The sequence below is a fragment of the Dermacentor variabilis genome, chromosome 1 (genome assembly GCF_050947875.1).
Source record: "Dermacentor variabilis isolate Ectoservices chromosome 1, ASM5094787v1, whole genome shotgun sequence".
In the NCBI taxonomy this organism is placed as follows: Eukaryota; Metazoa; Arthropoda; class Arachnida; order Ixodida; family Ixodidae; genus Dermacentor; species Dermacentor variabilis.
In genome coordinates, this window is record NC_134568.1 from 152,801,811 (window position 1) to 152,816,161 (window position 14,351).

Below are 14,351 nucleotides of genomic sequence, written 5' to 3' on the forward strand. Positions count from 1 at the left end.
GCTGTCGGTGACGAGAGCAGTAACTGCAGCTACTGTACGGCTACCGCGGCTACGTCGACTTCCGTGGCTGTCATCGAAGTCGCTGCTGCGACTGCAAGTTCCGTGATGCCGTGGGGAGGCCCATGGTGACGTTGACCAAACGCCAGCCAACCCTTCGGAACCAACATTGGCCTCGACACGTCAACGGGCTCCACACGCACGAACGCACGGCGAGAGACTATTTATGTTATCAGACTGCTATTGTTGTTAGCAGCCGCGTGACTGCGTGTGTTATAATACCTTAATGTGTACATGTCTCAAACCAAGTTCACATTTTATCCTGTAAATAAAGATTGTGTTGTGTGTGCACTTGAGTGTCGATTGTGTTCCTTAGTGAGTAGTCCTGGGCCCAAACCTCTCTTATTCCATCACAGTTTGTTTCGTAGCACCACTGCAGATATGCATATGTGCACCTTCGCACAGGGTCGATACTTGGCTTTGTTGGTTTGGCACCATCGATCAGTACAGTGGGGAAACCGAACAATTAGGGGAGGCGGACGAAGACAGCGTAGCGGTCCGAGTCGTCCACTCCCCCTGTTCATCGTTTGTTCTGGCAATGTAGTAGTAGATAGTGCCCACGGAGTTATGAAGAAGACGCACTCCATGTCGGACCGGTAGGCGCGTTAAAGTTTCTATTGTACTTATTACAACCCGGTGGCAACATTCTGCTCAGTGATAAATACCTGGTCGCATTAGAAACAACAATTATTCTTGCTAATATGTGAAAAGGAGTAGCATCACCATTTTAAGGCGACTACATTTTTCTCTTATCTTAATTTCAATGAAGGGAAATAATAATGAGGTTTACCTGGTAGATATTTGGCCTTTATAACGTTGACGTCCAGTTCCTCGCTTTCAGATTTGTAGTTTAGGCTGAACCACAGCCTGCCGTTTGTGCATCTCGGTACCGTAGCGTCTTCGTCATCAGACCAGCTGTAACTGTGCGCATAAATGGAATTAATTAAAGTTAGTGTGAATGTTCATTGTACACAGAATGTTGCGCGCTCACGCCATGTAGGTCAGAGACTCCGTTATGGAACGTAATGTAGAAACAAGCGCATCTTAAAAAGAAAACGTGACTAGGCAGCAGAGCGAACAATGACAGAGCTACGTCATTTACACTTGTGGCTCTTTAGCGGCTCCGTCAGAAAAGAAACGCAACGTTACAGCGCTTGCGCAGGCAGATTTATACTAGAAATGTGCGTTTTCACACAAGATTACTATTAAGCAAGAGCAATATGTCTTGCACTTACGGAGGCGTGCGATTGCCCCCTCCCCCAGCTTATGTCTCATTTCTTTCACTTTCCTGGGCTACAGACCTAAAAGTAGCGGTCTCTTTAGAATGAACTGCTCTTGTGGCATACATATAATACTGAAACACGCGCCCTAACCGTCAAGGGAACACAACGAGCTCACGAATACATAGATTTTTTTTGTTTTCTTTTTGCAGACGCATCGAAGTCACTCCGCGTATGAGATCTGTCACCGGGGTCATATTCAGGGCTCCTGCAGCACGCGTGGTGCTCCGAAGCCAGCTTCAGTGAAGAGCATTGTCCCTCTCAATCTTTTGAGCTTTGAATTAAAGTTCCGCGTGGAATCTAACACAGTACTTAGCAGGACGACAAGTATGGTCATGAGCGGAGTGGCTTCGAAACTTTTGGCAAAGGTAGGTAGGGTTTAACGGGGATTAACTGGAGAGGTTGGAAGCAGTACGTTTCCAGCTCTTCTACTACACTTCTATGCAAACCAATAAATTTGCTTTAAGAAGAAATAAACAAATGTGACAACAAAAAGAACATTAGCACGCTCGAACACTCACACATAGAAAAGTGAAAGAAAAACAGACGACGCATAACAACAAAGGCGAGTCACTGCACAAAATCGTCCCTAGTATTTCGAGCACTTTTGGCAAACAATGTACACAGCGTTTCTTCTTCAGTGTTCAGCGTTTATTTCAGCGTTTTCTTTCTTTTCTTTTCTTTGTTTCTTTTCTTGAATCTATATTACGCCCAGGATGAATGCGCAGTTTTATCACACTTGGCAGAGAGAATAGGTGTCTAGACCTTATGGTGGCCCCAACAAGCGGTGACGTAAGCATGGACACGGGGTCCGACATGGAGGGAGGAGAGACCGTTTTGCATTCGCGGCCTTCCGCGCAGGGAAGGCGATTTAGAATAGGGTTTCCCGGCTTGCGTTAGCGTCAAGCGGTTGCAGGACCCTTCCAGCACGCGGAAGGAAAACTTAAACATAATGCTAGAGAAAAAAATGAAATAATGTAATCCGTAATATTTGACAGGATGAAAAGTATGCCTAAGAGTTTATTATTTTCAGTAAAGGGGCGTTGATGCGTTTTTGAGATGCTCGCTGAGACGTTGCGACGACGCAAAGCAGGGTTGGGGCCTTTGGGGCGCCCATGTTATTTTTGAAATTAAGCGTTAGCGGCCTGCAAAAACCCAAACCCAAAGATACCGTTTGGATTTGGCGTATTCACTGTGGCAAGGCGCTAATCGTTAAGGACCCCCTATCTTGGGGGCCCCTATTATAAAGGAGCGTACTATATTAAACCTTACTCGGTGCCAGCGTAGCAAAAATAATCGGGGCCCGTGATCACAACTCTCTATGCAGGACTACATCTGACCCGTCGTTCAGGCACCCGTCACTCATGACAGCGATCCCTGCAATAACGTGACAATCGTCGAAGCGATGGCCGATCGCAGAGGGCAGTTACTTGAGAGAAGTTTTGTGAATACGAGCACTGGTGAATTATCGCAAATATAGCTAAGACGTTTTAACCTTTTAAGATACATGGGCAATGCACTAAGCAGCATTTTCCAGTTCATTCGTAAAGTTACGCTAGTTATGTTTATTCGAACTAACGACGACTTTTAAAACATAACATTATGCAGTCGTGAGGCCCCAGAAAGACTGCGGCTGCAGCACATTTACGGCGCATTGTTTGTTAAGAGAGAGAAGCAGCTAGGGAGGTTAACCAGACTGTCTAGTTTGCCACCCTACACGTGGGTAGGGGTAGGGGAGAAAGAGAGAGAAGACACGAGTCTTGATCGCACTTTACACGCACTAAGTCAAGTGCAGCATGTCTAAAGTCGGACACTCAAGTCTGCCGCCTTCAGGTACTGCAGAAGAGCTCGAATAGCTTTCTGCGCTGATGATCTGTGAGGCCAGGCTCCCAAGACCTTTGCATCTGTAAATGGCCTATCATTCAGTTTATTCAAGGTGCATTGAAGAGTCTGGCATTGTTTAACGAAGCGAGAACAGTAACAGAGAAGATGATCGATGGTCTCTTCACACCTGCACTTAGCGCGCATGGGTGAGTGCGCCACTCCAACGCGATAGTTGTAGGAGTTAGTGAAGGCTACTCTTACCCACAGCCGACACATCAGTGCTGCGTCACGTCATGGAAGGTCTGTTGGTGATTTCATTTTCAGTGATGGGCTGAGGCTGTATAATAGACGGTTAGAGTTCTGTGGAGTATGAGAATGACTCAACGTGGTGGTACGCGTGAGATTGCGAAGCGCTCTTGCAGCGTCTACTCTCGATAAAGGTATAAGGAGTGTCTGTGCTCCAGCCTAGGCACATCGGACAGCGTCATTGGCGAGGTGATTACCAACGATGCCGCACTGTCCCGGCAGCCACGGAAATACTATATCATGTCCTCGTTCAGAAAGGCAATGACAAGATTCGTTAACTTGGGACACCAGTTGGTCGTAATTTCGATGTCGTAAACCTCGCACACTTTGGAGGGCTGCTTTCGAGTCACAAGATATTGCCCATTTGCTAGGTGATTATTTTTTTTCAATATATTCCACAGCAGCGCGAAAAGCGTCCAGTTCGGAACCTGTAAATGTTGTGACGTTTGAAGTTTCAAACTTGATGACGACCAATCGAGATGGTGTAACAACGGCACCCGTCGAACTTTCTTAGTCTGAACCGTCCGTGTAAACATGGTTTCGGTTAGCGCACGAACAATGCGAAAGTTCCAATATGACCTGCTTGAGAGTCGCACAGGTAAGGCTAGCCTTCTTCGCAATTCCTGAAACAGCAAGGTACACAGAAGGTGTTTTCAGGCTCCGCGGAGAGGTTGGCACTCTTGTTGCAGGCGAGTATCTCAAAAACAAAGAGTGGTGGTTAGCCGCAACTGACCTGGAAAACGCTGCCTTGGGTCGTTTCTCAGGCAAGCGAACGAGATGGTGATCAGGAACTCCGGATATATTGCGAACATGCACCTGGAGCGTGTCGACAGCTATGTAAGTCGTTATTGGGTGGTCTCTCGCGATGGAAATTGTTGCTACGGTTAAAGCACATCGAGGCCTGCAGCCCCCGACATGAACGAAGGGCTTGACCTTGAATGCTCTGTAGGACACGGATGTTAGTTTTGTTAGCATTGAACAGCGCGGGTGTGCTATATCGCAAGTATCCTAGGAAGAGTGTCCTGTATAGTTGAAGCATAGATGCCACGGATGTGCCTCTTGTTTTACCGGCAAGAAACCTTAGTATATGGGCTTAGTAAGCCTCTTCTTAAAGTATGAGATGGGGGGGCTCCATGAAAGGTCCCTGTCAATAATAACGCCTAGGAATCGGTGAGATTTTGCGTATCAAATTGTTTGGTTGTCAATAGAAACGGGGTACCAGGTAGTGGGCTTGTGGATAAATTAAAGCGACTTAGGCGCAGTTCTCGGTCGAAATGTTGAGGCCTTGAGCACGCAGGTACGACGATGTCAGGGTCACTGCTTTTTGGAGCTGTGCAGGCACGTGGGGTAGTCTAATTGCCGAGACCCAGGAACGGAATTCACTAAGCTGCGTTGTTCGTAGCAGTTTCTTAGCCAGAATGTTCTTGCGCTGAGATAAGGGTGCAACCGAAGTGGCAGCGCATTTAACTTACGGCGTCGTATGACAGCAAGGAGGAAGCAAAGCTCGGAATAAACGACAGGAAATGAAGGAAGTGCAGTCAACTGATAGCATGATCGTACATCAGGTATATGTAGTTGAGGCTACATTTTTACGGCGAATCATTGCACACCCCTATTCGACGGCTTCCTTTTCCGGGCGTCTGCTACAGCGCCGACAAGCGCAACCGCGCTCGCCCGTTCACCGCACTGCCGTCAAAAAAACTGCAGTGAAAATGTTACGCATTCTTCTCTCACTTCTGGGAGACACAGGACTGATGGACACATGGTGACATATTTGGTGCAAAAAGAAAAGCTCAGTCGGAGCGATTGCCGGGCAGGTCTGCCAGGCTAACCCCGTCTGTATACATCACCGCCCCGAGCGAATTACAAAGCGACTAAATGTCTTTATTCCGACACTAATTATGTGACTCATTGACCTATAGATAACTTTACTCCTGTACATACTCTAGGGGCTGCCTGCCGATCACTAATTCTTGTTCGCTTGACATGTTATACAATATTACCTTTGTCTTCTGCATATTATTCTGCAACCTACTTTTACACTTTCTCGGTTAAGGTCCTCAAACAATTGTTGCAATGTGCCCCCAGCGTTGCTGAAGCGGACAAGGTCATCTAAAAGCTGAATGTTGTTGAGATATTTGCCGCTGATCATTGCCCTTAGTCCTTCCAAGTCTAATAGCTTGAATATTTCTAAGCATGCAGTGAATATAATTGGAGAGATTGTGTCTCCTCGCCTGACGTCTTTCTTGATAGGTATTTTTCCCCTTTACTTAAAGATAATTAAAACATTGAAGCCGGAACTATCACTGAAGCAGAGTCGAGTCATGTCTGAGGAGCTGCGGGTACGTGCGCTTATACTGAACGTAGATATGGAAGTTACATATATGTAAACGAAAGAACTATTGAGCAGCCAGCCGAATGCTTCAAGCACCACAGCCTTGATGTGAAGTTCGCTCAGTCCTTCCGTACAATCCATACGATATGCTCTTGTGTGTGTGTGTGTGTGTGTGTGTGTGTGTGTGTGTGTGTGTGTGTGTGCGTGTGTGTGTGTGTGCGTGTGTGTGTGTGTGTGCGTGCGTGTGTGTGTGCGTGTGTGTGTGCGCGCGTGTGTGTGTGCGCGTGTGTGTGCGCGCGTGTGTGTGTGCGCGTGTGTGTGCGCGTGCGCGTGTGCGTGCGTGTGTGTGCGTGCGCGTGTGTGCGTGCGCGTGTGCGTGTGCGTGTGTGCGTGCGCGTGTGCGTGTGCGTGTGTGCGCGTGCGTGTGTGTGCGTGTGCGTGTGTGCGTGTGCGTGTGCGTGTGTGCGTGTGCGTGTGTGCGTGTGCGCGTGTTTGTGTGTGTGTGCGTGTGTTTGTGTGTGTGTGCGTGCGTGTGTTTGTATGTGTGTGCGTGTGTGTGTGTTTGTGTGTGTGTGTGCGTGCGTGTGTGTGTGCGTGCGTGTGTGTGTGCGTGCGTGTGTTTGTGTGTGTGTGTGTGTGCGTGTGTGTGTGTTTGTGTGCGTGTGCGTGTGTTTGTGTGCGCGTGTGCGTGTGTTTGTGTGCGCGTGTGCGTGTGTTTGTGTGCGCGTGTGCGTGTGGGTGTGCGCGTGTGCTTGTGTGTTTGTGTGCTTGTGTGCTTGTGTGCGCGTGTGGGTGTGCGTGTGGGTGTGCGTGTGTTTGTGCGCGCGCGCGCGCGCGTGTGTGTGTGTGTGTGTGTGTGTGTGTGTGTGTGTGTGTGTGCGTGTGCGTGTGCGTGTGCGTGTACTCATGCGACAATTCTTCGCTTCGTTCGTGAGATGTATTTTATGTCACAGCATCACACTTGTTCAAGCAGTCTACATGACTTTCTTATCAAGGATGGTACAAGATTTTATTCGCCACATCATTTTTTTGTCATCGTATTGACGTCCCGCCTCATATCATAGACAGGATTGCCATCTGTCTTTACTTCCCGTTTCCCTTCCCCTAGTGCAGGGTAGCAAGCCGGAGGTGTTAACTCTTGTTAACCTCCCTGCCTTTCTCTCATTTGCATCTCTCTCTCTCTCTCTGTCGTACGCATACGCTGGTTCACACCGTAGGCCGCAGAGTGAGCAAAACCGGGTGCACCGACACTACGTCGTTTCGACTTGGTGCTGAATTGTGACCAACAACAGCAACAAGCTTTGAGAATCAGAAACATTTAGGCGTTTTTTTTTCGTCGTTTCATCTCCCATGGAGAATTACAGGCTCTAAAAGCGTCGGGAAAAATAATCATCCGCAGACGTATGAGCAAGCGAAAGTTGAAACTAGAAAAAAAAACAATAAGAAAACATGATAGAAGTGGTCAAAACACATCAATGACAAACTTGACGGCTGCCAGGGACAGACACTGCACTTCTATTTGCCAACACCCAATAGATTGCAATGGCGAGTATGAAAATTCAGGCTACTGCGCGCATACGGAAACACAGCCTAACAGACATTAAGAAGAAATTCGCAGCGCAGCATTAATGTTACTGTCTTCCACAGATTGGCATCTGGCCAATCAGCCGCAACAGCGCGTTCCAACGTTTACACGCGTCAGCTCGAGCGGCGCAGATAGACATAATTACATTCGTATGACTTCTGCACCACTATCACAGAAATTTCTTCTTAACTCGTGATCTGGAAAGGCTGTTTAGGTTTTGGGAATCGAGTTACGCTTACTATTGGCAGAAGTACTAAAGTTCGCACCTTTGCTATCCTTACATATACAATTTTTTTCGACTATGGCGTTCGTCATGCAGCGGCGGGCATCGCAAGTATGCTGATCTTACGAACAGTTTTAGCTTCGTAAACACACTTTTTTAGAAAAAAAATTTTTTTACACCAAAATTTGTTCGTAAATTCGCTTAGCGAATTCGGCCCCAAGTGCATATATCGTCAGTATATATGGAAAGGTTGAATGTATGTAGTACAACCTCGGCAAGTTCAATGATTGCAATGTTGAACAAAGTGAGGCTGAGAACTACGCCCTGCGGGACGCCACGGCGAGTGTAATGGTCAGCGATTCGGCCATCCGCACTTTGTAACAAGAAGGATCTTTTGCGTAGATAGTTCCGAATCCAGCGAAACATTCGTCCACCAATTCCATTATTTTCTAGGGCATCAAGGATGGCTTCATGCGTTACATTATCATAGGCGCTTTTCACATCGAGGAAAAGCGCAGCCGATATACGTTTGAGGTGTTTTTCTTGTTGCACAGACTTCACGAGGTCGATTACGTTGTCAACAGAGGATCGCCCTCTTATAAACCCAGTCGCGGCCTCTGGGTATACGTTGTGGCGCTAAAGATACCACTCGAGGCGTGCGAGAACCATTATTTCCACGACCTTCCCAACGCAGCTGGACAGCGCAATGAGTCAAGTGGCGACTTTCCAGGTTTCATGAGTGGCATCAGGCGGCTGGACTTCCACCGTTCTGGAACGACGCCATCATTCCCATTACTGGATGTAACACTCCAGAAGTCGACCTCGGCTGTCTTCACCTAGGTGGCATAAAGCAGCGTACGTGATGCCGTCCGGTCCTGGCGACGATGAGCGCCTGCACGTAGCCAGAGCAGCGTCTATTTTCTCAAGTGACAAGGACACATTCAAATCTGGGAAGCGTGTCGCCGAAATCGTTAGGAAATCGCTGTAACGTTTATAGCGGTGAACAGAAAGAGGCGCTATAGGATAACGACTGTAAAGCTTCCATTTCGCCATACGTCATGAACATTTTTTGAACGTGCGTCGCCGGTCGGGCCAGCATCTGACGTTCGCCGTGCAGCTGTCGACCTTGGTATTTTTGGAGCGATGACAAACTGCGTCTTTGCGCTAAAATGTTAATCGATGCGCTGTGCAGCAGAGCGAGGAAAAATAAGCTGTAGTGGTGAGCACAACAGCTGCGCTCCCGATAATAATAAACTATATAAAAGGCCTAGAATACCAATTCCTGAAAACAGTTTTAGGTGCTATTCGCGTGTGCTCTTTCCGACTACTTGGTGCGCGCCGTGTTACCGACAATGTAAAGGAAGTGAAAGTAGTAAACGAAATGCGGCGCAGTGTGTGCTCCAACTGTAATTTCACGCGTCCTCTTAGGAGATTAGAAGTAGCGGACCTACACGCAATTGAATAGCACTGGCATGGCGCATACGAACTCTCACTGCCCTAATGTAGTAACTACAGTTCATTTTATTCTACTTGGCATTCTTAGCTAGCGGCCGTCCTTGTTTTCCTTGTGTGAATGAATCTTTACATCATTGATCACACAATGTCTATATTGCACGCATTCTTTGATATCTTGGGATGAAAAAGCGCTAAACATGGGGCGCAGAACAAGATGACAGTGATGTTTGATCCCAAAACATCTAGGCTACATCACTACTACATCACCCAGTCATATTATTATTGTACTATATATTTTGGCTTTGCAACATTACTGGTGCAGCCCGGCGACGTTCTGGCCCTCGACGGACATGTGAGCTCGCAGAGGTTTATAGGCATCTCGCGTCCATCATATGGCGCCACTGGCGCTTTTGCGAACGGTGCCACCGGTGGCTAGGGCATCATACGTCGCGTGTGATGTAGACGACAGACCGAATGAAAAACGCAGGGCGTCGCCTGATCACCATGCCAAGCCATGGTTTTAAAACGCTTAACAGCTCTTAAGTAAATCCTTGAACTTTGGACATTAAAAAGCTTCGGCCCGCACGAATGGTTGAGTGTTTACGACATCAAGGCACACGAATGAGATACTGAATGTAGCATCATTGAAAACTTTAGATCGCAGAAAAAACATAACCCCCTACGTCATGAAATGCGCTGGCCGAATGTGACATGTTCACGTTGTATTTTGCTCTGTTTATGTTTTCTGTGACCGCGACTTTCACACATGTCGCATGTGACGTTATTGTCGGAAAGCCGGAAAGAAAATCGCCGAATCTTAATCGCGTCTTCGATTTCTTGCCATGCCTACGTGCTTGTGCAGCCTATGCTGAATCTTAGACTTTTGGGGCAAGAAAAAGAAATACTACTTCGAATTAGCATTCCAAACGACCACACAAAAAAAAACCACTATTTGTAATAACGTACTTAGAACACAGAAGGCCACATAATACGCCTAACAAAACTGAAAATATAACGGGCTGATGTCAATGGATTTGCGTTGCTGCTTCCTAGGGTTGAGCAGACGGAGAAGCTTGCGATTTAAATATACCGTGGAAGCTATGACTCCTACAGACGGCAAGACCAACACTACGAAAATCTTCGAACATACCTTCGCCTGCAGTCAGTGGTTATTCACTGTATTTGGTGTTCAAATCTGTAATGACATGGCGGCAGTGGCGTAGCAACAGGGGGGGCCGGGGGGCCGTGGGCCCCGGGTGCAAGGGGCCAGTGGCGGGGGGGGGGGGTCATATTTACGCCTGAAGACACCCCTCTTTCCGCCGGCGTGACTGGGCGCAAATTGCAAAGAATGCTCCGGTATCCAGTAGCCCGAGCTTATGCACCCGATGCGCTGCGCAGCAGAATTGTCGACTGCAGCTCTATCAACACCCTACAAAATAATTGCACGAATGTGTGGGCCAGAAAATTTAATTCGCGAAATGGTCGCTAAACTACTCGTATTAGCGGAACATGTCATGTGGGGTGCGCTCGTGCTGTGCGTTCATGCTGGGAGCAGGAGTCGCTAAACATACAGTGAGGCGTTGTAAGGCGTTGGGGCTCTTGGGTCCCTCTTCCGTTCAGAACGCTCAGCGAAGACGAACAAATACAGCAGCAAGAGGGCGTTCAACCAGAGCGCCCGGCGCTCGCGTTTACGTCGAAGCGTTCGTTGAGAGCGACGCTGCATAAGTGGGGCCGTCAAAAGTCGCGAATGGGATTCTCTGGATCGTCTTCAGACTCGGTTCGGCCGAAGAGTTTGGCGGCGTATGACCCGACAGGCTGTAGTCGCGGGCCCGCCGCAAAGCGATGCTCGGCTCGCTTTTACTTCCCCTCTCCCGCTTCCCTTCTCCGCTCCGAGAAGCCGCTGCGAAACCTGCCTTTATGTTTCACGCTTTCCTTCTTACCCTCGAAAGTTTCAGAAACCTTTTATTGTTGCGTGACTTCATGTTACAAGTACAGTGTCTGTATCAGCTGCACAGAATATTATTAAAAAAGGTGAATTTTGTGAGGATATTTCCCGATCGTGATTCTATGAAGTTACGTGTTTTTGTGATTACTAGGAACTCGGTAGCGCGAAAAATATGGCAGATAAGTAATAACCATATCCTTAATAATCCCGTAATTAGTACTTATAGAGGAAGGACTTCAATTCGAGAGTTGAGGACTCAAAGTCATATTATTAACTCAACAAAAACTTCTTAAACAAAATCGCTTTGGGTGCTACAACCTACAGTACTTGCAGTGCGGGCGGCGCCCAGTATATGGCAGCAGCGAAAGAAATATGAAATAGTGAACCTGTGACGTTGATCCCTTAATCCTCTCCATTGCGAGTGCAGACCAACGGTAGAGCAAGCTTTCGCTGGCACGGGCTTCATCGCGGCCTTTTCTTTCTTTTTTTATGGTGGCGCCAAGAATCGACGCGAAGCGTGCTCTATTCTGATCCCAATCTTACGGCGGTACCGCAGCTCGGGTAATCGCGTTTGTACGTATAGCAGCAAATGAAAATACGGCTTTATTGATCAAAATGAAGAGAACTCGTAATTGTCATAGCATTGGCGCCCGCGCAGCAGGGAGGCAGGTAGCGTTTTCTAATAGGAATCACCAGCAGTTCTGACTTGGCCGGAGAGCAAACGAGTCCAGACCCGCCCAGCTGCTCCTCGATGGCGTTGACCGCTTCTTGCAGCGTTGTCTCGATGTGTCCGTCGCTTCCTCCCGGTACCCATAGCGTAACGTCGTCGGCGTAGATGGTGTCAAGTACGAGCGACCACAGATCACGGTCAAGACAGCGGGAGGACAAGTGATACCGGAGGTCGAGAAGATTAGAGTGCTCGGGCTGCTCATCCAGCGAAATCGAGTCAACGGTGAAACGGTCAACAAGCTCGCGGGCAAAGCGGCCGCGGCAATGAGACTCATCAAGAGGGTGTCCAACAGAAGAGCGGGGATGAAGGAGGAGAGCCTGACTAGGCTCGTTCAATCCTTCGCAGTTAGCCACATAACGTACGTGGCCGCCTTCCACAACTGGAGGCCGAGCGAACGTAACAAGATAGACGCCACCATACGCAAGGCGTATAAGGCGGCACTCGGCCTCCTCGGAAGCACGAGCACCGAAAAATTCATGGCGCTGGGAGTCCACAACACGCTGGACGAAATAGCCGAAGCACAGAGAACGGCGCAACTCGAGCGTCTCTCTGAAACAAGAACCGGAAGAAAGATACTGCGGGACCTTGGCCTCGAGCCGAGGGAAGGCGAGCAGCAGAAAGACGTGCTTATACCGGATAGCATCAACAGAAAGCTCAGGGTCTGCCCGATCCCGAGGAACGTGAACCCCGAGCACAACAAGGAGCGGAGGTTGGCGAGGGCCAGGGCTCTTGTGGACCTCCACGCCAGAGAAGAAGGCGCCATCTACGTGGACGCGGCGGAGTATCGAGGGAGCAGCGACGCATACGCGGTGGTGGCTGTCGGGGCATCGACGGGTGCAACGAAGACCGCGGCGAGCGTCCGGACTCGAGAGGCACACCGGGCGGAGGAGGTGGCCATCGCCTTGGCCGTCTCCGACCCCGGATGCACTACAGTGTTGTGTGACTCTAGAACGGCAGTGAAGAACTACGCCAAGGGTAGGGTATGTAGTGAGGCTGCGCGCATACTGCGCAAGGCCGAAGACATCGGACGCAAAAGCGCTGTGGTGATCAAGTGGTTTCCGGCCCACATGGGCAGTGACGTGTCGGAACGCGGGAACGTGAACCACAACGAGACGGCCAACTCGGCCGCGCGAGGACTAACCAACCGCGCGGCTGCAAGCACGGCCGACTCGGAGTGTTGGTCACGGTGCAGTGCCAAGGACAAGATGACCACCTTCAACGAAATAGTGAAGTGGTACAGACTTAACAGACAGACTATGCCGCCACCTCACCCGGGGCTTACCCGGGAGGAGGCAGTGTTATACAGGCAATTACAGACGGGGTCCCTGCTCACCCCGGTGCTAGCTAAGCACGTGTGTCCGAGCGTGTACGCGAGTGACGTGTGTAGACTGTGCGCTAAGGAGAGAGCCACCGCGGCTCACATCCTTTGGGACTGTAGTAGAAATCCACGAGAAGCCAGTGAGAAGACGACGATCCCGCCGCGGCTAGAGGCTGCAACGAGGACCTATGACCAAGATACACAACTAAAGGCCGTCCAGCAGGTCTCGGCAGCTCTAGAGAGGCAGCGACCTCGCGAAACCGAGGAGAAGGGGGGAGCACCCCTAGGAAGGGGATGGCGGCCCTCTCGGATCCGCGGAAGAAGCGAGGAACCAAGACCTCGAGGAGCACAATGCACGAGACTGACGTAGTGGCCGCGTCGCGGTAAAAGCTTGTCCTCCCTGCGTGGAGGGAGCCTAACCGACTCTGCAGGCATATTTACTAATGTTGTTCTCTCTCTCTCTCTCTCTCTCTCTCTCTCTCTCTCTCTCTCTCTCTCTCTCTCTCTAATAGGGTGGGGAGATCAGCGTCACTGACAAACAATTTAATTTTCGTTTTCGTTCAGGGCTGCCCACAGACAAAATACTGCGTGCCATAGTACCTACGACGATTTTTGTGAAGTTGTTGTTGGGCAAGATATGAATGTCGGGCTTCAATTTCGCAAATGCAATATTGCCGCTAAAATTGGTAATTAAAGCTTTATTATAAAGATATTTTTTGTTACTTGTGACGTGAGTCATGTTTTCCACGATGCCGCATTTGTATTGGCTGCCAAGCCTTACAGTCTGACAGAAGATGTGCACATTGGCTTGTCACACGTTATCAGTGCAGCACCCTGTGTTATTTGGCACAGGAAAAACAGCGTGCATATTTGCTGCATTCGCGATCTCTGGGAAAGAAAGCGAAGGAGAGGGGGACCCGGGGAACGTGCGCGGTATCCAAGGCGGCTGTACTGGTGCTGAAACCCGGAAATTGTCGATATGCTCGCCTTCCTCGACTACATCAGGGGGTGGGGGGGGGGGGGGGTTGACAGAAGACCTATGGGCCCCGGGTGCCAGACGACCTAGCTACGCCACTGCATGGCGGAAATCGCGAGTCTTCCCGTGTTTTTGTAGCTGCTCGTGTATGTCAAGACAAAAGAAACGTGTTGAGTCCTCGTACGTAGAGATAGCCCGCTGATAAGAAATCGGAGCCCGAAATCGGAGCCCAAACAACAATCGCAATGCGACCGCAGCGCGATAAGCCTACGATCTGCTGAAATACGGGAGACGGTCACGTGGCCATGAAGATGCTG

General features: G+C 49.3%; 1 protein-coding gene across 4 annotated transcripts in view; it reads right to left on the reverse strand.

The window, feature by feature from the left end:
* The window catches only part of LOC142586754 (synaptotagmin-15-like), a 196,536-nt gene that overhangs the window by 24,306 nt on the left and 157,879 nt on the right, over positions 1-14,351 (reverse strand). For all 4 annotated transcript variants that reach the window (XM_075697681.1, XM_075697680.1, XM_075697678.1 and 1 more), the window contains one exon: positions 848-978. In XM_075697681.1, coding sequence (XP_075553796.1) covers positions 848-978 — 131 coding nt within the window. The remainder of the gene's footprint in view (positions 1-847; positions 979-14,351) is intronic.